Genomic DNA, 23,523 nt, shown 5'->3' on the forward strand with positions numbered 1-23,523 from the left:
TCGTTATCTGTATCAATAATCTGTAACGACTTAATCACCTGCAAATGCTCGCATTCTAAACATAGTCTGGCATCTATGAATTTGTCTGTATAGATGTTTCTGGAACGTACCTCTTCATTCACCTGAGGAAGGAGCAGGGAGCCCCTTCATGGTAAGTGAATAGCTCTTTATTTTTTGCAGGAAACTGGGGAGTGAAATGCCAGCATTTCTACGCCGGCCTGGGTCATTGCCCCATTTTTGGAGAATCCAACCCAATGTCTTCCATCACCTGCCAGTCCCCCGTCCTTAACAAAGTTGATTGCCTGATCTGGCGATCCAAAATAAAGTTTCTGGCCCTCATAAGTGACCCACAAACGCGCTGGGTACAGCATGCCGCACTTCACCCCCTTCTGAAAGAGAGCCGATTTCACCTTGTTGAAACCCGCCCTTCTTTTGGCCAGTTCCGCACCCAAGTCCTGGTAAATACGCAGCCCGCGGTCGAGCAACTCCTCGTCTGCCTGGCCCACCTCAAGATCTATTCCTTGTCCAGGAACCGTGCATTCGTACCACCATCGCCCTCGGCTGCTCATTCCTCAGCGACTTCCACATAAGTGCTCTGTGCGCGCTGTCCACCTCGAAGGGTCGAGCAAATGCACCTTCCTCCAGCAGCTTCTCGAACATACGCCCCGCATATGCTGCTGCATCCGATCCGTCGCTGCCCTCCAGTAGGCCAGGAATCCTCAAGTTCTTGCTGCGCGATCTGTTGTCCAAATCCTTCACTTTCTCTTGCGACCTCTTCTGTTGGTCCTTCATCAGCCCCATCTCCACCGCCATCGCGGCTAGCTCATCGTGCTCAGCAACCGCCTCTTCCACCTTCTGGATTGCCTGGCCCTGGGCTTCCAATCTCTGTTCCACATAGTCAATCCCCGTCTTAATCGGATGCAGGTATCCTTTCTTTGCTGAGCAAAGTTCTCCTGGAGAAAGGCCATCAGTTGCTCTGTTGACCACTGATCTGGCAGTTGTGGTCCCTGATCCTCTGCCATATTCTCCTGTGCTGCAGGCTCCACTCCCGTCTTCGACCAAAGTCTCTCCTTTTCAGACCACTTCTGATCCACAAATCCGTACGCTAGTTGGGAATCCTTCTCCTCTACTTCACCAGTCTCCTGTTTTGTCGATCAACTCTACCGTGAATCGGGGAAATAGGTCCTAAAGGTCCTCCACGAGCGGGAGCTACCAACTAAGTGACCACTCACTCCATGGCCTGCATCGGAAGTCTCATATTGATACTGTGAATGATTCCCTTTTTTTATGTACTGTCCCTCCTTTAAATCTGCTGTTATTCAGATTCTCCTCAAAAACACCATCTTTGCCCTATCTTCAAGCTCCCTTTCCTCTCCAAAGTCCTTGAATATGTTGTCGCCTCCCAAAACTCCAACCGTTTTTCTGGCATTCCAGGTTTGAATCCCTTCCATTAGGTTTCTGCCTGCCACAGTGCTGACAACTCCTTGGCAACTGTCTGATGCTGAGGCAGCCATGGTGTCATATGAGCTCCCCACCACCATTCTATGCTATCACAAACATTGCTTATTTCCACCTCTCTACCTTTGCCTAACTCCACCCATCTCCACTCCTGTTCTGCGCCTTTGTTCCCTCTACACTTAACTATTCCAAAGCACTCTTGTTTGTTGCTCAATGCTGTGGTGCATATCAAAAGGAGGCAACGTGGGGCTCTAGCCAGCTCTCTGGAAAGCAGGCAATATTACGCTCCCCCCCCCCCCCCCCCCCGCCTTACATTCCAGCCTCTGAATGAAATAACACTCCATACATTTGATAAGCTTTGGCGATGCTAGGAGGGATTCTCCGAGCCCCACGCCGGGCCGGAGAATCGCGCCCCGACGCCCTCACGCGATTCTCCGAGGAGCGGAAATGGCAGAGTCCTGCCGGCGCCGTCCACACCTGCTCGCAGCCGGCGGGAACTCTGCGCAGGGTCGGGGCAGAGGTCTCCTTCACTGGGGGGTGGGATCCGATGGGATCTGGCCCGCGATCAGGGCCCACCAATCGGCGGGCCGGCCTCTCCAGCCCCGGCCCTATTTTGTTACGCGGCTGGCCCCTGAACCCCCTGCGCCATGTTGTGTCGGGGTTGGCGTGTTGAGGAAGTCCCCCGTGCTTGTCCGGGTTGGCGCGGTGCCCAATTGGCACCAGGAAGGGAGGCTAGAGCGGCGGGAACCGCTCCAGCGCCGTGCTGTCCCTGTAGTGCCCCCGCCCGTTTCGCTCCGTTGTGAAACGCGATGGTGTTCACGACGGCACGGACACGCTGCCTCCATTTCGGAGAATCCCGCCCGCTATTCTGGACATGACTCACTGATCAGTTTTCCCTGGCAAATTATCTTTTTAATTTTATTTTTTAATTTTATCTTACATCTCCCTAGACAACCTGTAAACTGGATTATTGTATTTATTACTGCTCAATCAAGGGAGTGCCACCAGCTTGAGAGATAATAGAAGAAATAATCCTTTTGATAATTCTCCTGGGTTTCCTTTACTTGCAAAATAAACTGCAGACTCATGGGAACTTGGTCACTAAGTTGCTTTGGGATGGGTAGGTTCAATGTTTGGCACATTCCAGTATCGGCACTAAGCCCACAGCAGTGTGATTTACACATGACATCAGCTATGCTCTCAGTCTGTTTAGTCATTATTTGGCTCCATCTCTGTTATTAAAGTCCACCATATAATCATTGAAGGATTTGCGGCTTTAAATTGGAGTATTGTGCAAAATCCAAGATGCATGTAATTGTGTATTCTGTGGGAAGTGGTGAATAGCCTTCGGTTTGAAGTATTGCCAATGATGCCACCATGCTCGTGAAATAGCCATGGTGCATATTGGGATTTTTTTTCAGACTCATTGGTTGGTACACCTTCTTCCCGCAATTCAATTTTAGCTATTAAAATAGTGTCACCGAGTATGCAGTGGATAATTGGTTACCTCTTTTTTTTGTCATCGTCCCAATGTTTTGTCTTTTTATTTATAATTTCTTCCCTCTTTCTCACTATTGTCATATCACTGCCTGTTATCCTCAAGTACTTGCACTATCACACTTATAGATATGTTTACATCAACCAAGAGAAGCTAACGGTGGTCCTTCCAGCCAGTGAGAGAAGGTCCCGTGAAAGGTTAGTTCTACCCTGGGGGAAAACTGGTGGTGGTATTGTGTCTCTCAGCAACTTCCTTCTCAAAATGCTTGATTATATTTTAAAAGAAAACTCTTGCGACCAACAGGCCTAGCTTGCCAGATGGCTAGTTTGGTGTTCTGAAGACACTGGGGGACATGCATTAGAAATTATATTCGAAAGGGAATTTGCTGGAAAATCTCAGCAAGTCTGGCAGCATCTGTAGGGAGAGAAAAGAGCTAACGTTTCGAGTCCAATGACTCTTTGTCAAAGCCCAAATTATATTGTTTAGCTTCATAATGACCCAGCAGATAAAAAGTGCTACCAGCCAATGCAGACCAGTGAGGTCCTGTGCTCAATTTGTGGTTTCTACAAGGCTAACTCGTCTGTTAGGACAACAGTTGGTTACAGTATCCCTGAATTAAGTGGTGGGAGGGAGATGGGGCGTCATTCTCTAAGCTAATATTTGTCAGCAACATGTTGAAAACTATCAGATGTCAACAAAACTGAACTCAGTTGTGATTGACTGAAGAACAAGCAGTCAGTTCACACATAAACCATTGCCACTGGAGTAAAGTACTAGAAGCCTTCAGTACCTGCTGGAGTGTAGCCTACTCTCCCCACCCCATCCACTAGTCACCAGGACCAGGAAATGAAGGCAAAGTTTGGTTATTTATGTCTCCACAAGAAGCTGGCCATTGAGAGGAAAGGGAAAAGTCTCAAAAACAAGCAAGTAAAATGTTGATTTTGTAATTGCTTATAATTTTTCCGAAGAAGAATTATAAATAGGTTTGATAATTTACACTGCTTATTATACAACTGGAAACCCACCAACCATTTCAGCATTATGGTAAGATAAAGAACCAGAGTTCAATCCAACATCTTTTTGTCTGTGTGTCTGTGGTGAGAGAGAACTGTCTCCTACAGAATTTGTGGAACAAAAATGTACCAACATGGACATTTCCTTCATTGAGTGTTCAGGCCCATTGGGCAGGGCAAGAATGAAGAGTGTTTCCTGCTGCAGAGATTGGTGGGAAAATACACCAAATATTCCAACCTCGACCTCATTAATAATGCATTGGGGTGTTTTATGCCACAGGGGCATGTCTGGATGGCGTGTAGTCCGCCGTCATGCCTGGGTGCCATATTGAAAAAGCACAAAACATCAACGACCCTGCATTGATGAAAGAAGGTGAACCGCCTGAAAATGAAGATGGATCTCCGGGAGCACTCTGAGACCAGTGGATGGACCTCCTGAGAACAAAGATAGATCTCCAGGAACATTCTGAGGCTAGAAGATGGGCCCGCTACAGTACACCGAATCTGGAAGATCCACCTGCGGATGCAGGCCCAACCCACTGCTGTTGTATTCCAGGGTTGCAGGCTGACCCATCCCGAATTCCGGAGGCAGCCCCGATTTCTGTGCCTCCCGACATATTCTCCTCCCATCGGAACCACTAGCGGGGTCTTGTTTTTAATTGGTCCACCATTGGAAATCTACCTTCCATTGCCGAAGCCCCAAGCTCTGGAATTTCTTCTCCAGATCTCTTCTTCTCTTTCCTCTTTCAGTAAGAAGTCTTACAACACCAGGTTAAAGTCCAACAGGTTTGTTTCAAACACGAGCTTTCGGAGCACGGCTCCTTCTTCAGGTGAACCTGAAGAAGGAGCCGTGCTCCGAAAGCTCGTGTTTGAAACAAACCTGTTGGACTTTAACCTGGTGTTGTAAGACTTCTTACTGTGCTCACCCCAGCCCAACGCCGGCATCTCCACATCATTCCTCTTTCAGGACATTGCTTAAAACCTACCTCAATTTTTCACCATCATCCCGAAAGTGGGTTAGTATCAAATTCTGTTTGATAATGTTCCTGCGATAAGCCTTGGAATAGTTTACGACATTAAAGAGGCTATATCAATACCAGCTGTTACTATTGTTGAGTGAGATTGTCAGACCAATTTAAGGATTGCCACTGATATTTGGTAAACGTTAAGGGCCGTAATACCAACACCAAACCAGTCTCTGCGATTCTATCTGCATGACAAATCTTTCCAGCTGTTAATGACATTAGGATATTCTATTGTATGAACTTGTTGAATAGCTGCCAAAACTTTGTGGGTGTCTCGTTTTCCTCCATGGATTACCCTGCATTCCTCATGACTGGGGAAGTGAAATTAATTTTCTCTGGTGTTGGGATCAAATCTGAGCATTGCTGGGCATTGTGTCATGGTAAATGCACGGTTGAGGGCACTTTATAATAAAAGGGTGGTGCAAATAAACCTATTGTCACGGCATGTGTTGTAAGATTTCTAATTATGAAAACCACTTTATGCTGGTGGTTAGAGAGGTTGTCACACAAAACAAAGAAGTATTTGAAATGGGCTGGCCATTTGACTAACGTGACATGTTGTAAATTGGAGCAAAAGAACAGTTGCTCAAAAATGTTGAACAACCTTTTTATTCAACTCCTGATTGTTGAAGGCAATTCTCATTTACAACTATGAAATAGCTTGAGAGAATCAAACGTGGCCGAACAGGCACCTGCAATTAAAAGCAAAACTGATCCACAGGTGTCTTATTTCATCGTAATAACTGTCTTGAAGCATTAAGTTCATATTTCTTACTTATTTAAATATATAATTATTTGTGAAACCAATCTTTTGTTCGGAGGAAGAAGAGTTGAGAGTCATTTCATAGAAAGACTCGGAGTGACATGCTTGTCCTTATCTTCTACCCACCAGCCACTTTAGTCGAAGGATCATCTTCCACCATTCCCTCTATGAGCATGATGTCACTACCAAACGTTTCCAAATGTTTCCAATTAAGGGGCAATTTGGCGTGGCCAATCCACCTACCGTGCGCATCTTTGGGTTGTGGGGGTGAGACCCACGCAGGCACCAGGAGAATGTGCAAACTCCACATAGACAGTGACCCGGGGCCAGGATCAAACCTGGGTCCTCGGCGCCATGAGGCAGCAGTGCTAACTTTCCCCTTCCCATGACACCTTAAAATGCAAAGACAGCAGATGAAACATCTGTCCTTCTACCTCCTTCCTTCTCAAATCCCCAAACATAACTCCCAGGTGAAACAGCAATTTACTTTCAATTCAGTATACTGGGTTCACTGTGTGGTTTCCTCTATGTAGGGGAGATCAAATGCAGTTTGGGTGACCACTTTCCGGGTCACCTGTGTCCTGTCCACAAACATGACCCTGAGCCTCCAGTCGCCTGTCATTTTAAATCTAGCACTTTGCAGCCTGACCACTCTGTCCTCGGCCTATTGGAGTGTTACAATAAAGCTAAAACTAAGTTTGAGGAACAGCGTGCGAGATTCTCCATTTCAGAGACTACGGGCGTGATTCTCCGCAAATGCGGAGAGTCGTAAAGGCTGCCGTGAAACTGGCCGTGTTTCACGGCAGCCTCCGCGCCCCCTCCCAGGACCCGATTCTCCCCCCCGGGTGGGGCTAGCAGCGCGGCCCCGTGAAGCACGGCATCGCGGGCTTAGCGACCAAGCGTCACGGCGGCTGACGCGCACGATGACGTCAGCCGCGCATGCACGGGTTGGGCGGCTCCAACCCGCGCATGCGTGAATGACGTCATCACGCATATGCGTCAAACCCGTGGTGCGGCCATGCCAATCGGTGCCATGGTTGTCCGGGACGGCACTTTACGGCCGTTTTCACGAACGGTGAGAGCAGGTGTGTTTGCGTTCGTAAAAACGGCTGTAAAGGCCTGGGAACTCGGCCCATCGGCCAGGGGAGAATCGCTGTTCGCCGTAAAAAACGGCGAGCAGCGATTCGTGTCGTGGGGCGGCCGTGGGGGGGGGGGGGGGGAGAATAGCGGGAGGTCGGGAAAAATGTCGGGAAGGCCCTCCCGCTATTCTCCGACCCGTCGTGGGCAGCGGAGAATCGCGCCCAACGGGTGGGATTCTCCGCTTGCCGACGCCAATTTCGTAATTGTCAATCGGGTGGAGAATCCCTATTTACAACTGAATAGGGGCCAGCACCTGTTTTTGGATACCGGACCCCAACAAAACGGCATCATCGGGGAGTACGCCACACACCCTTGGGAGGCCTCAGGACGTTACCAGAAGGCCTTCCCCCGATGCTCCACCCCCGATGGGCTGAGTTCCTGACAGGGCGGTTCACTTGTGCTCTGAGTTTTCATGGACCCGGTGTGGCGGCTGCGGACCGTGTCCAGTGCCGCCACAGTCAGGGGGGAAGGGGAGCCGTGTCACTGGCCGGGGGGGACTCCGAAGAGGGCTGTGTGGACTGGTGGGGGATGGCGAGAGGGTGTCCAGGAGGGCTCTATCTGGCAGGTTGGGTCAACCCGGCCTGCGCCATGTCTACGGCGCGACCGCTACAGGTCTGCACATGCGCGGCCATGGGCCCGGCAATTCTCCGGCCATTTATTTTGTGGAAGGCCATGTGTTTTACGTAGCACAGCTGCTAGCCCCTCACCGGTCGAAGAGTCGGTGCTGGGGCCTCACCGATTTCTTTTCATCGTAGAACTAGACACTTCTTCCGGACATAGCCTCAATATCAGAGAATCCAGCCCTAAGTTTTGACAACAGAACTGAATCGGTGGACTTCTGCGACAACTAAATTGCCGCTGGTCCTGGAGTAATTCCTGGGGCTGGTTTAGCTCACAAGGCTAAATCGCTGGCTTTTAAAGCAGACCAAGCGGGTCAGCAGCACGGTTCGATTCCCGTACCAGCCTCCCCGGACAGGCGCCGGAATGTGGCGACTAGGGGCTTTTCACAGTAACTTCATTGAAGCCTACTCGTGACAATAAGCGATTTTCATTTCATTTCAATTCATGATCCGTTCATGGGCTAGCACCAACACCACGTGGAACTCGAGCGATTCCAATGAAGAACAGTGTCCAATTTGACAGGGTTGGGATTACCACTCGAGAGGCTGACAAGCTGCAGCCACATATTAACACTCCGTTCCCTACAGACTCATCCCAGCCAACAATGAAATGAAATGAAAATCACTTATTGTCACGAGTAGGCTTCAATGAAGTTACTGTGAAAAGCCCCTAGTCACCACATTCCGGCGCCTGTCCGGGGAGGCTGGTACGGGAATCGAACCATGCTGCTGGCCTGCTTGGTCTGCTTTAAAAGCCAGCGATTTAGCTGAGTGAGCTAAACCAGCCAGAGGGGGCAACAAGATGGCATCACAAAGAGTGGCACCCCATTTTGCGGACCCAGAGCTCGATGCCGTGGAGGAGAGGTGGGCCATCCTGTGCCCAGCGTGGCAAGGAGGCTACCACCCGCTGCTGTACACTGGGTCTGGGGGCAGGTGGTAGAGGTCTTGAGCGTCGTGCGGCCCACCGCCAGGACCAGACAGCGCTGCCAGAGAATTTGCATGACCGCCTCAGCGTGTCCAGGCTGAGTAAGCAGCACCTTGCACCAACCCCCGTCCTATACACCTGTAATCCCATCCAGAGGGCGACTGAACCTTACCCGCCAGCATTGTGGGCGTACCCGGGGGGGGGGGGGGGGGGGGAGCTGGAGCATCAGGTCTCGCTTAACGCGGATGACCTGCCCCTGTACATTTCAGATCCGTTTGAGGGGATGGGGGAGATTATGCGGATCTGAGGGGAATTTGGTAGGTTTTCAGGGTATAAATTGAATACGGGGAAAAGCGAGATGTTCGCGATCCAGGCGAGGAGGCTGGCGAGGAGACTGGGAGAGCTGCCATTTGGAATGGTAGGAAGGAGCTTTCGCTATCTGGGAATCCAGGTGGCACGGGAATAGGAGTCACTGCACAAGCTAAACTTGTCCTGGCTTGCAGAACAAATGAAGGAAGACTTTAGGAGATGGGACATGCTCCCGCTGTCACTGAAGGGGAGGATACAGACCGCGAAAATGACGGTCCTACCTAGATTTCTATTTGTCTTTCAGTGTCTCCCCATCTTTATCCCGAGGGCCTTCTTTAAACGGGTGAATAAGGTGACTTGGGGCTTTTTGTGGGCGGGTAAAGCCCCGCGAGTGAAGAAAGTGTTGTTGGAGCGTGGTTGGGGGGGGGGGGGGGGGGGGGGGTTGGCGCTGCCAAACTTTTGCAACTGCTACTGGGCAGCTAATATAGCCATGATTAGGAAGCGGGTTGGGGGGGGGGGGGGGGGGGGGGGGTGTCGGTGTCGGACCGTGTAGAGGCGGCATCGTGTAAGAACACAAGTTTGGGGGCACTGATAACGGCACCTGTGCCGTTCTTGCCGGCCCGGTACTCCACAAGCCCGGCGGCTCTGAGAATCTGGGGGCAGTGGAGGAAGTATAGGAGAAAATCGTTCTGGGCCCCGATTTACAACAACCATCGGTTTGTGTCGGGAAGACTGGATGGAGGGTTTCGGAGATGGCAAAGAGCAGGAATTGAGAGGATGGGAGATCTATTTATAGACGAGAGCTTCCCTAGATTGAAGGATTTGGAGGAGAAATTTGAACTGCCGGCATGGAATGGGTTTAGATATCTGCAGGTACGGGATTTTCTGAGAAGGCAGGTTCCGACCTTCCTGCTCCTGCCACCACAGGGGATACAGGACAGGATAGTTCCAGAACATGGGTGGGAGAGGGGAAGGTATCAGGGGCGGAATTCTCCGACCCCCCGCAGGGTCGGGGAACCGCCCGGGGCCTTCGTAAATCCTGCCCTCACCGTGGCCGGAATTCTCCGCCACCCGGGAATCGGCTGGGGCGGGAATCACGCTGCGCCGATCAGCGGGCCCCCAGCGGCGATTCTCCAGCCCGCGATGGGTTGAAGTCCCGCCGCTGTCAGGCCTCTCCCGCCGACGTGGTTTAAACCACCTCTGGTGACGGCAGGAGCGAGCGGGTCCCGGGATCCTGGGGGGGCCGCGGGCCGATCGGGCCCTGGGGGGTGCCCCCCACGGTGGCCTGGTCCGCGGTCGGGGCCCACCGATCGGCCGGCGGGCCTGTGCCGTGGGGGCACTCTTTTTCTTGTGCCGCCGACACGGCCTCCACCATGGTGGAGGCGGAGGAGACCTCCCCCTCCCCCCCCCACCGCGCATGCACCGGGATGACATCAGCGGCCACTGACGCTCCGGCGCATGCGCGGCCTCATGCCGGCCGGCGAAGGCCTTTCGGCCAGCCGTTCGCGCCAGCAGGCAGGGCGGAAAGTCCGTTCACGGCGGCCGGCGGGGAGCCAAAGGCCACTCGCGCCAGTCGGCGGGGCGCCAACCCCTCCAACGTGGGCCTAGCCCCTAAAGGTGTGGAGAATTCCGCACCTTTGGGGAGGCCTGACGCCGGAGTGGTTGGCGCCACTCCGGTACGCCGGACCCCCCGCCCTGCCGGGTAGGGGAGAATACCACCCCAGATATCTACAAAGAACTTATGGAGTTGGAGGAAACTCAGATAGAGGAACTAAAGGGCAAGTGGGAAGAAGAGCTGGGGGAGAGATAGAGGCGGGTCTGTGGGCGGATGCCCTAAGCAGGGTTAACACATCCTCATCATGTGCCAGGCTTAGCCTGATACAATGTAAGGTAGTCCACCAGGCACACATGACAGTGGCCCTGATGAGAAAGTTATTTGGGGTAGAGGACAGGTGTGCGAGGTGCGCGGGAAGCCCAGCAAACCATGTCCATGTGTTTTGGGCATGCCTGAAGCTTAGAGGGTTTTGGCAGGGTTTTGCTCAGGCAATGTCCACGATACTAAAAACACGGGTGGCGCTGAGCCCAGAGATGGCGATCTTTCGAGTGTCGGAAAAGCCGGGAGTCCAGGGGGCGAGAGGCTGACGTTTTGCCCTTTGCCTCCCTGGTAGCCCGGAGACAGATTCTGTTAATGTGGAGGGACTCGAAGCCCCCGAAATTAGAGACCTGGGTTAGGGACATGGCTGGGTTTCTCAGTCTCAAGAAAATAAAGTTTGTCCTAAGAGGGTCAATGTTCGGGCAGGTGGCAGCCGTTCGCCAACTTTCTCGGAGAAAATTAAAGTGTCAGCAGAGGCAGAAATCTAGGGGGGTGAGGGGGTTAGGTTATTGTTTCATTGATTGGGGGTGCGAAGAATGGGATAGGGATGGAAATGTTTTATGTACCATGTTTACTATCGTTATTACTATCATAAAAACTACAAATACCTAATAAAATGTTTTTTTTAAAAACAACTCACCTGTAAAAAAATTATTGGGTACTCTGGGTACTTTTTTTTTTAAAGGCAGCACGGTGGTGCAGTGGTTAGCTGCCTACGACACTAAGGTCCCAGGTTCGATCCCAGTCCTGGGTCCCTGTCTGTGTGGAGTTTGCACATTCTCCCCGTGTCTGCTTGGGTCTCACCCCCACAACCTACAGATGTACAGGTTAGGTGGATTGGCCACGCTAAAGTCATCTGGATAGGGGCCAGTGGATCCTCACCTCTGCGCTGCACGCAGATCTCTATGTCAGTGACAGATCTATCCTCAGCCATCCCTGTGACCTCCAGGGCCAGTTCCTCGTAGCTGGTGAGGACTCTGATGTCCAGCACCCTGCCACCTGTCTGGGCCCTCTCCCATCTGTTTTGGGCCAACAGCTCCTGCGGGGCACAAGGGGGGCATCGTGAGCCGCACATGTCGCTCATCGCGGGGGTGGGTTTTGGGTGGAAGGGGAGATAAAGCATTTGCGCGGGGGATGGGGAGAAGAGGGAATGGGGGGTTAGGGTGGATGGGTGTTATATACGGACCTATATATATTTATTTATATATCCTTTCTATAGCCTTTCATTAAATTCCATCTGACAAATTCTTTTTTGTATAAATTTAGAGTACCCAATTCATGTTTTTCCAATTAAGGGGCAATTTAGCATGGCCGATCCGCCTATCCTGCACATCTTTGGGTTCTGGGGTCGAAACCCACGCAACCACGGAGAGAATGTGCAAACTCCACACGGACAGTAAACCCAGAGTCGGGATCGAACCTGGGACCTCAGGGCCGTGAGGCAGCAGAGCTAACCACTGCGCCACTGCGCTGCCCTTATCTGAAAAATTCTTAATCTACTAAATTCTTCATGTGTTCCTCATGTCACTTACATTTTTTTTAATTTTGTGAACCCAATTCATTTATTCCAATCAAGGGATAATTTGGCATGGCCAATCCGCCTACCCTGCACATCTTTGGGTTGTGGGGGCGAAACCCACGCAAACACGGGGAGAATGTGCAAACTGCACACGGACAGTGACCCTGAGCCGGGATCGAACCTGGGACGTCAGCACCGGGAGGCAGCAATGCTAACCACTGGTCCACCGTGCTGTCCTCTCAAGTCACATAGTCCTCTGCACATTTAAAATGCTCATTACCTTTTACATTGGTGTTTCTTGTACCCAAATCTAAATCACTAAAGCTCTCCTTAATATGTCCTTTGCGTTTCTGATGAAAGGTCATCAACCTCAACCATTTCTCTCTTTCATAGATACTACCTGACATACTGAGTGTTTCCAGAAGTTTCTGTTTGTTTTTATTTTAGATTTCCAGTGTCCACAGTATTTTGCTCTTGTGTCTGCGCACATGGATATTGAATTTATTCTGAAAATTCTGCTCATTTGTGGAGAATACATGATTGCCAACACAATAATTTGCCAATCTTCGCCCCTCCATCTGGAATCGATACTGAGTGGGAGAAGAGGGAAATAAACAGCTACTTTTCTCCTGCTGACTCTTGAGCAAAGAACAAAGAAAAGTACAGCACAGGAACAGGCCCTTCAGCCCTCCAAGCCCGTGCCGACCATGCTGCCCATTGAAACTAAAATCTTCTACACTTCCTGGGTCCATATCCCTCTATTCCCATCCTATTCATGTATTTGTCAAGATGCCCCTTAAATGTCACTATCGTCCCTGCTTCCACCTCCACCTCCGGTAGCGAGTTCCAGGCACCCACTACTCTCTGTGTAAAAAAATTTGTCTCGTACATCTGTTCTAAACCTTGCCCCTCGCATCTTAAACCTATGCCCCCTAGTAATTGACCCCTCTACCCAGGGAAAAAGTTTCTGACTATCCACTCTGTCTATGCCCTCATAATTTTGTAAACCTCTATCAGCTCGCCCCTCAACCTCCATCGTTCCAGTGAGATCAAACCGAGATTATTTAACCTCTCCTCATAGCTAATTGCCTCCATACCAGTCAACATCCTGGTAAATCTCTTCTGCACCCTCTCTTAAAGCCTCCTCGTCCTTCTGGTAGTGTGGCGAACAGAATTGAGCACTACACTCCTAAGTGTGGCCTAACTAAGGTTCTATACAACTGCAATATGACTTGGCAATTTCAATACTCAATGCCCTGGCTAATGAAGGCAAGCATGCCGTATGCCTTCTTGACTACCTTCTCCACCTGTGTTGCCCCTTTCAGTGACCTGTGGACCTGTGAAGTTCTTATTGATTGACAGCGATAGAGCCAGAAACCGACTTGCCTGTTTGCCCCATATGTCTGAATGATACGTACTATAGGGATAGAACAGTAAGGAAGAAATTGCAAAGAGGAAAAATTTTTTTGTTCTTTAGCAAGCCTTAAAATAATGCGGGTGAGATAGAGTCCTTGAGAAGCCAGTAGGATATGAGAGGGGATTTGGAATGCAAAGCAGAGTCAGACTAATGACTTTCCTTTATTTTAGTGAAGATGGGAAAAGAGTTTCCAAATTATTCTTCAAAATTAGCCCTGTAACCTGCAGGAATCTTGATATTAGAAATAAAAACTCATTATTGTTCAACACTCGAGCATCGGAATTAGCAGAGAGAAACACATGGGGCCTATTGTCTGAAATGTGTGGAAATACACTTTATTGAACTGAGTAAAGAAGTGGAGGGAACAACAGATTATTACAAATCCCTTCATAGAATTATATTAAAACAGTATACCATTGGCTGTACAAAATTCTATTTGATTAGAGACAAATTATAATTTGTGTGACTCAATGTTTAGAAATTGCTCTGTCTGTGGTAGAACTCCCCTGATGATTCACTAGGTAAGTAAACAGTTTTGTACTGAGTCAGACAGACTAGGATGGTCCCTGTTTTGAACCCTAATCTGTGGTGAGTTCACTAATCTCAACTGCGTTGGCAGTAGGGTGCGACAATAGATCTTCCAAAATAAGGAAGGGCAAGACCAGTCAGAGTTCCTGCCCTTAATTATCATCCCTCTGCAGAAAAATGTAATAATAATAATCTTTATTATTGTCACAAGCAGGCTTACATTAACACTGCAATGAATTTACTGTGAAAATCCCCTAGTCGCCTATTTTCGGGACATGTTCATGAATGGCATTGGTTGAGAATAGGACTGATGGCCCATTCCTTATGTCAGTGGAATGCGGATGACGTACAATCTTGGGGTATATCTTAGGAAAGCCTAATACTGTATTGTCTTCTAACATCAACAACTTACATTTGTATAGCACTTTTAAAATGGTAAAACATCCTGAGACACTTCAGAGGAGGTTGGCCGTCATACGCAGGCACATTCCAGCAGGGGTCTCTGGATAATGATCGAGATGGGGAATCTGGCTGACATTTTGTTCTAGCCTTTCATTGACAATGACTAACACCTGAAATGCGCCCAAGCTAACAGCAACCAATTTGGTACAGATAGAGAACCAGGACCCTTTCTATGTGCATCAGTACCATACTAGGGTATATATTTATCCACCGAACCATAGGTGGGAAAAGTATATGTTCTATTTAATAAATATTAGCATTATTGTCTAGTCTATTCTAGGATATTCTAAGTCTTTAAGGAAAATCTTGTGTAGTGCACTTGCACGGAAGAGTGTGCATGGTCTGTGTGAGCTGAAGAGAGTTACAGATAAACTTAATTTAGTGAATGCATAATACTTATGACATAATGTCCTAATTTGTAGGAGACAGCAGCGGACCCCAGGAGGAAACAAAGTGCAGCAACAACATGGAGAGCATCAACCAAGCAACACAAAGCACAACCGAGATCACTCGAGACAGTACCAGACTCCAGCCCCAAACACTGCAGGAAAGCAGGGTCCACAGAACCACGGCTACAGCCAGCAGCGCCGATGGCAACACAACCAGAGACACTCTCCTAATGACAAGGAATTGAACAGGAATGCCAAAGACAGCAGTAATGTTCAAAGTGAGGATCCCTCGCACAGCCCTGTCCAGATGGCAGGGGAGATGCATAAGCCGACAGATCCGCCCAGTAGTCCAACTCAGCAGAACCTCCAGAACTCTGAAATAAAACGGAAAGATAGCATTTCAGATCGGCAGGTGGATCAACCGAAAGTTTATCTATTGGAGTCTTCCAAAGTTAGACTGAAACGAAGGCTGAAAGAAAAGGTAATTTTTTTTCCCCCTTTCTTCAATGCTTGCAGCCCTCCTAAAAAGAGAACTCACAGAGTGACTGCTGTTTCTCTTTTTCTTTATTAATTTTAAAAATCTTTCACTTAATCAGAAATTAAATCTAAAAAGGTCATGTGGGGTTTCAGCATCTTGGTTCAATCTTCTTCTTGCTTGAGGTCAAGAGCAAATGTTTAAAATAACTTACAGTGAAACTAAGAAAATTCCTATTGTAAGTGATCTTTTTTGAACCCATTACGAATGAGATGAATCAAGTACTGCAAATATACTTGGAGTTTCAAATGGTGTTCGACAAGGTTCCTTAGGCTAATAGGTTCAGACTCGAGGTTAATAGATAGCAAATTGTCTGGATAAATTGAGAACTGATTAATACAGACCAGCTATGATCTCTTTGAATGGTGCAACAGATTCAACTGACTGTTCCATACTTTGTTCTAATATGCAATGACTAGGAAGAGGTAACCAATGGTATAAGATTGGAATCAATTTTATTTCCACTGCTTTCTATAATATTCATTTTTTTCCCCTTTATTCGGGATTTGGGCATCGCTGGCTAGGCCAATGGTTCCGTAGATCCATAGAATCCTGGCAGTGCAGAAGGAGGCCATTCCGGCCCATCGAGTCTGAACCTTACCTAGGCTCATTCCCCTACCCTATCCTCGCAACCCAACCTAACCTGCACCTCTTTGGACTCTAAGGGGCAATTTAGCATGGGCAATCCACCTGCACATCTTTGGACTGTAGTTCCTCGCAAAGTTGGCTTCTGAAACGGTTAATATACTTGTTCCAAATAAGAGAGAGGGAGACAAGGCAATTCTGGAACCTGTAATCTCTGCTGAAAACCTTCCTGTCTCTGTGTCACTTGCAATCTCCCTGCATTGGCTGCAGACAGACCTGTTTACTTCACCCATTGAGCATTTCCTAGTGGCTTTGAGTGAGTCTGTCTGTGGCAGCCATTGTTTAAATAAATTTTAGATTTTTAGATTTAGATTTATTGTCATGTGTACCGAGGTACAGTGAAAAGTATTGTGCGTACAGTCCAGGCAGATCGTTCCATACATGATAAACATAGGACATACATAAATACACAATGTAAATACATAGGGTTACTGTCTGTGCAGAGAATGCATGTTCTCCCCGTGTCTGCGTGGGCTTCCTCCGGTTGCTCCAGTTTCCTGCCACAAGTCCCAAAAGACGTGCTGTTAGGTAATTTGGACAGTCTGAATTCTCCCTCTGTGTACCCGAACAGGCGCCAGAATGTGGCGACTAGGGGATTTTCACAGTAACCTCATTGCAGTGTTAATATAAACTTACTTGTGACAATAAAAATTATTATTAGACATTGACATCGGGTGAAGCATACGGAGTATAGTTCTACTCAGTGGAGAAGATGTGTGAAGAGATCAGTTCAGTAAATAAGGGCGTCATTCAGGAATCTGGTAACAGCAGGGAAGAAGCTGTTTTTGAACCTGGTAGTGCGTGTTCTCAGACTTTTGTATCTCCTGCCTGATGGAAGAGGTCGGAAGAGAGAATAACCCGGGTGGGAGAGGTCTTTGATTATGGTTTTCCCAAGGCAGCGGGAGCTGTAGACAAAGTCAATGGATGGGAGGCGGGTTTGCGTGATGGACTGGGTGGTGTTCATGACTCACTGTAGTTTCTTACGGCCTCGGGTCAAGCAGTTGACATACCAGGCTGTGATGCAGCTAGATAGGATGCTTTCTATGGCGCATCTGTAAAAGTTGGTAAGATATCTAGCACATTGCTTGTTAAATTTGGAAATGTCACTTAATTAAATATTATTGCTCATCAGCACCTTAACACCTCAGAATCTTTAACCCTCAATTCAGAGGCATTGTGTTTCTTCCCATTCGGACACCGTTGTTCTCATTGGCCTTCCAGGCCCGCCAGAAGGTTCGTCTCTCTCAGTGTGATTCGCATTGACAGGACTCAGGCATGATTCAGTGAATACTAGATCCTCACCGCTAATCCCTCTCTGGAGTAAAGGGATAAAGGAATGCAGAGCAGAACCTCACTGAGCCAGGGAGTCAGCGTGCTGGCAACAGACAGGCAGGAGTCAGACATAACCAGCAATGAAGGAGCATCACAGAGCATTACTCACTGTGAGTCGCCATTACCCTCCTGCATCAACCGGGCAGCACGTTCTCGAGGACACCCCTGCCCAGCATTCTGATGTTCAGTATCTCTGCCAACATCATCCCCTGGTTACAGAGGAGTCACAATGTCCTGGTGGAGTCACACTGTTCATCAGCAAACTAGTCCTCCTCCATGAAGTGGGAGGTGATGAAGGTGCCTGTACCCCTCCTGCCCGTACACATTCACACTCCCACCTGGCTTCCCTCCTCTGGACTCACAGTGGACTCTACCTCGATGCCCTCCTGCACATCCTCCTCATCCGAGGACACATGCCGCTCCTTGAGGTCGTCCTCAGGAAGGTCATCGCCCCAATGCAGTCAAATTGTGTACTGCAGAGCAGACTTCAACAATGTGGCAGACCGGGTTAGCCCTGCTGCCTCACGGCGCTGAGGTTCCAGGTTCAATCCCAGCTCTGGGTCACTGTCCTTGTGGAGTTTGCACATTCTTCCCGTGTTTGCGTGGATTTTGCCCCCACAACCCAAAGATGTGCAGTGTAGGTGGATTGGCCACGTTAAATTGCCCCTTAATTGGAAAAAAATAAATTGGGCACACTAAATTTAAAAGAAAACAATGTGGGAGACCGTCTGAGGGCTGTATTGGAGGGCCCCCCCTGAACCTGTCGAGGAAGTGGAACCACATCTTTAACAGGTCGCTGCACAGCTGGATGACCAAACAGGTGGCACTGTGAACCTCATTGTTCCTACCCTCCACTGCAGTCTGCCTCCTCACTGGCATCAGCAGCCATAACCTGAGGAGGTATCCCTCCTCCCCAGTGAACCATTCCCGCTGCCTAGGGTGTCCATCGAAGATTCCCGAGATCTGCGGCTGGCTGACAATGTAGCTATCATGCACGCTCTCTAGAAAACGAGCACATAAGTGCATGAAGCGCATCTGGTGGTCACACAACAGCTGCACGTAGAGGGTGTGGATCCCCTTCCGCATAATGAAGGGGACTTCCTGGTGCCATGAGGTGCAGAGAGTGACATTGATGCAGTCGATCGCCCCTTGCACCTGCGGCAGACAAGCTATGTTCCCAAAGCCAGTCACCCTCTTGTCTTGTTGGGCCTAGTTCAGGTCAGAATGTATGTATTCCAGAGCCCTGACATAAACTGCATCTGCTTGGGCAGCATGGTGGCGCAGTGGTTAGCACTGCTGCCTCACGACGCCGAGGTTCGATCCCGGCTCTGGGTCACTGCCCGTGTGCAGTTTGCACATTCTCCCTGAGTTTGCGTGATTCGCCGCCACAACCCAAAGAAATGCAGGGTAGGTGGATTGGCCACGCTAAATTGCCCCTTAATTGGAAAAAATCAATTGGGTATTCTAAATTTTTTATTTAAAAAAAATGAAGTGCATCCACTTATGGGCGGATATTCCACACAGGTCACCTGTGAAACACTGGATTGACCGCATTGCATAAAGTTTAGGCCGTGACCTTCATGGCCACATGGAGCGGTCCTCCATGTGGCCCAAGTCTGTAAGGATGTGGCAGAGGTCTCCCTCGTGAGGCAGAGTCTTTGACAGCACACGTCTGACAGCTCCATGAAGGGTACACGAGTCCTGTAGATCCTTGGTCTCCTTCGGCGCCATCATGCCCCCTGCACAGCTGGTCCAGTCTCTGACCTGCCGTGCAGCCCCTTTGTCTTATTCTGCAGGGTCTTCCCTTGGTGTTGCTGCAGGTAGCTACTGGAGTCTGTGTTCCTGCAGTTCAGTTATTAATAGGATGGCTGACTCCACTGGCTCCATTCCAATATCAATCGGATTCCTGTGAGGGGTCAGAGGGAGAGTCAGGTTAGTGCTGCAGCTGCTGGCCATTATTATCTACCTTGATACATTGGACTTGACATGGAAGCAGCAGTCCCAGACCTTAGCCAGTGATGACCACTCATTCACAGCTTCTCCCATCTCCAGAACAGGACTGGCCCCGGTCTATGTCCTCACCCACCGAGACTCTCCATTAGCCTCCTGTCTGGTTCTCCACTCCCTTAGGCTCATTAACATGGGACATCTGACAGGAGGGTGATGTACCTGCTCATCTCGAATGGCCACGGTCAACTGGACAGTGATGTCCACATTGGGGGCTAATGGATTCTGATTGGGATCCTGGCAGAGAAGCGAGCCCAGCATCTCTTGATCCTTTGCAACTAAGCGTTGAACCCTGAACCCTGAGTATTCATCCCACTCCTTCAACTTGAAAATTTTTTCGTTCAACCAATAAAGTAAATCAAACAAACGGAGGGACAAATTAAAAGGGATACTGCCCAAAACAAAGAACAAATGAAACTTAAAATATCAAACTAAAAGGCAATTAAAAGGGTCAATAATGCGCCCCAGAATGCCTCGATAGTGCTCGTGGGCATCACATGCTGCCGCTCCAGGCAGGGCTTTGCCAGGGCTGGGGGAAGGGATGGGGTGGCAGGGGGACTGGTCGTCAGTGTAGGAAGAGATCTGAGCGGCATTTTCGAATACCACCCTATCTCTCAAACTCCCTACAACTCTCCAGCGCAGCCTCTGGACCCGCCCAATCTACCTCTTAGGGGATCCTCGAGCCCACCTTACCCCACCTCTTAAGAGCAGGGCTCCCCGAGGTCCGATCCGTAGCGCAGGCAACCTCACACCTTGTCACTGCCAGCCTGGCACCCTGGCAGTGCCCCTGCCAGCTTGGTACTGCCAGAGTGCATGGGTGGCAGTGCCAAGGTGCCATGTTCGCAGTGCCAGGGTTACACCCTGCCCAGAGACCAACCACTTTTGGGCCTCTGATAGCCTTGGCGACCCCCCCCCCTCCCCCCAGCTGCTGTCATGTCCACATTTGAGGTCTCCTAGGCGTGGGCGTTTGTTCCCAGGCCTCGGGAGAATTGGGCGCCGACATATTGAAATGAGCCTAATGGCTTGCTTAAATATGTAAATCTGTGTCAGGCCTCTCGCGAGATTTAACGGCCTCGACACATCACCAAGTCGGGCGCGACGAGGACGGTTGATCACGCTCTGGGTTTATGAAGAAAGACTCGGGTGACTCATTTGACTTTTAGCAACGAAGACTGTGGAAGACAAAATACTTGCCTTGCAAATAACGTTGAAGTAAACAAGCTATTTAAATTGAAAAATGAATATAGTATAAGAAGGCGTGGAAAAATTTCACAAGCCTCGAGAAGAGTTAGAGATGCCGACGAATAGTGGATCTGCAGGACACTCTCAAAGAAGGTAGTTAAATTGGGATTAATTAACATCTTTAAAGGGGACTAAATTGATATCCATTAAGCACAGGGATTAAAGGTTATAAAAATATTAATTGCAACACTTACAAGGAAAGTAACAGAAGGAATGATGTTTCTCAAATTATAGGATCAACAGGTGGGAGGGGTGAAGCTCAAGGGTGGAGCCCCTAATTAGAATAAACATAGGCTGAGAGTCTGTTGGTTGAACCCCTGAAGTTAGTCCTTTAATCCAGTCAGATTTGCCACCATGTGGTTTGAAAGGAGTATTTATACGCTGAGGTTGAAAATTTAAGGAATATATTTATTGTGGCAAAAAGAGCTCCAATTCAGAAAGATTCATAATGTAAAACCACCTGCATTAAATCTAGTAGTCATTTTTTATTCTGGCTTGAACAGGGTTAATATCTTTCTAATCTGTTAATCTGTATCCCTGTTAGAATTAGAATTAGAACAGTACAGCACAGAACAGGCCCTTCGGCCCTCGATGTTGTGCCGAGCAATGATCACCGTACTCAAGCCCACGTATACCTATACCAGTAACCCAACAACCCCCATTAACCTTATTTTTTTTTAAGACACTATGGGCAATTTAGCATGGCCAATCCACCTAACCTGCACATCTTTGGACTGTGGGAGGAAACCGGAGCACCCGGAGGAAACCCACGCACACACGGGGAGGACGTGCAGACTCCGCACAGACAGTGACCCAGCCGGGAATCGAACCTGGGACCCTGAAGCTGTGAAGCATTTATGCTAACCACCATGCTACTGTGCTGCCCTGAGTAACTTTAAGTAACAGCACAGGGAACCCCAAAGGCTTTACGCTTTACATGAGGGGCTGGTTTAGCACAGGGCTAAATAACTGGCTTTTAAAGCAGACCAAGGCAGGCCAGCAGCACGGTTCAATTCCCGTACCAGCCTCCCCGAAAAGGCGCCGGAATGTGGTGACTAGGGGCTTTTCACAGTAGCTTCATTTGAAGCCTACTTGTGACTATAAGCAATTTTCATTTCATTTAATTTCTTTGGAATTCTCACAGGACTTTTTTTGAAAAACAAACAGTGTAGAAGGAGGCTATTCGGCCCATGGAGTCTGCACCCACCCACTTAAACCCTCGCTTCCACTCTATCCCCGTAATCTAATACCACTCACCTTTTTGGATACTAAGGGCAATTTAGACTGGCTAATCCACCTAACCTGCACGTCTTTGGACTGTGGGAGTAAACCGGAGCACCCGGAGGAAACCCACGCAGACACCGGGAGAACGTGCAGATTCCATACAGACAGTGACCCAGCAGGGAATCAAACCTGGGATCCTGGCGCTGTGAAGCCACAGTGCTACCGTGCTGGCCCCTCGGAAGCGATAGTGGCTGGGACACTGTCATCAAGCAGAACGGAATAAAGTGTATGGAAGTGTGAAATTGGGGCAATTACGCTGTTTCTGTCACTATTTTGTAACAGATGTAATAAGTCTAGAAGGTTAGTAATGGATTTACAGTTATGCTAAGCAATGAGAAGTGGGCACATGCTATGGCAATCCCAATTGAACACAAGATGATATATTGGGCCTAATATTTTCCTGTTATGAATTCAGGGAGGAAATAAGGCAGAGACAACCTGGATCTCCAGGACACCTAGAACAGGGGTAAGAATTCATGTTTACTTGATAATGAGAATTGGGGAGGTGTAATAGTGCCTCTTAACTAACTTTTCACTGGGAATTTGGCATCCGCTTTGAAACCACCAGCACACCTCGCACCAGAACCCCCCCTCATCAGAGGATCAAAGCAAGCACCAAGAGAAAGGTGGCCAATAAGGTTAAGGGGTTGGCAGCACAGTGGCTAGCACTGCTGCCTCACAGCTCCATGGACCCAGGACCAATTCTGTCCTCTGATGACTGTGTGGAATTTGCACTTTCTCCCCGTGTCTGCATGGGTTTCCTCCAGGTGCTCCGGTTTCCTCCCACAGTCCAAAGATGTCCAGGTTAGGTAGATTGGCCATGCTAAGTTGCCCCTTAGTGTCCAAACGTTTAGGTGGGGTTACGAGGATAGGGTGGAGGCAGGGCTTAAATACGTTGCTCTTTCCAAGGGCCGATGCAGACCCGATGGGCTGAATGGCCTCCATCTGCACTGTAGGGATTCTATTCTATGAAAGTGCTATCTCTTCTTGACATTGAAATCTCAGGAAAAGGCTGCTTCTTTTTGTGACACTAGGCAGAAGTCATTAAAGCCAGCAGTTGTTACTGGTCCACTGTGCATCCTTTATTCTGGTCGTGTGACCTTCCCAAGAGACATGTTAGATCAGACAAGGTGCACCCAAATAGCAATCCACTGCACAAGAAGGAAGAATTTTGATCCCATTACCTGTAAAATGGATATTGTTTTAATTTTAAACATGGAAATTTATTTGCAGCTGTCATGCCCAGTGAAGATACGTCCGATTCATAACTTCAAATATGGGCTGACATTTGTAAGAAAACTTCTGAAACTATTTTCTTTTTAAAATGGGATGGTCATAAAGTGACTCAGGTGGCTGCCAAGGGTCAGGTGCCCTTTGCAACTGAGACTATCTGCAGCTTCCTGCAAGTTCTTAATTAAATTACTGTTGTTGGGGTCACCCCATGGAATAGAAATACCAATACGAATACTATTTTTGGAATTTACACTTGCTGTTGTTTGGGGATTTACCCAAAACACAAGCCCAGACTCCATGAGCGAG

General features: G+C 48.9%; 1 protein-coding gene across 4 annotated transcripts in view; it reads left to right on the forward strand.

Annotated features, from left to right (window-relative positions):
- Nucleotides 1–23,523, forward strand: part of ctif (CBP80/20-dependent translation initiation factor) — a 339,899-nt gene that overhangs the window by 240,416 nt on the left and 75,960 nt on the right. For 3 of the 4 annotated variants that reach the window (XM_038790492.1, XM_038790490.1, XM_038790494.1), the window contains 2 exons: nt 14,973–15,420; nt 22,400–22,450. In XM_038790492.1, the coding sequence (XP_038646420.1) occupies nt 14,973–15,420; nt 22,400–22,450 (499 nt within the window). The remainder of the gene's footprint in view (nt 1–14,972; nt 15,421–22,399; nt 22,451–23,523) is intronic. The other variant, XM_038790493.1, reaches the window with a different exon arrangement.

The sequence above is a fragment of the Scyliorhinus canicula genome, chromosome 3 (genome assembly GCF_902713615.1).
Source record: "Scyliorhinus canicula chromosome 3, sScyCan1.1, whole genome shotgun sequence".
In the NCBI taxonomy this organism is placed as follows: Eukaryota; Metazoa; Chordata; class Chondrichthyes; order Carcharhiniformes; family Scyliorhinidae; genus Scyliorhinus; species Scyliorhinus canicula.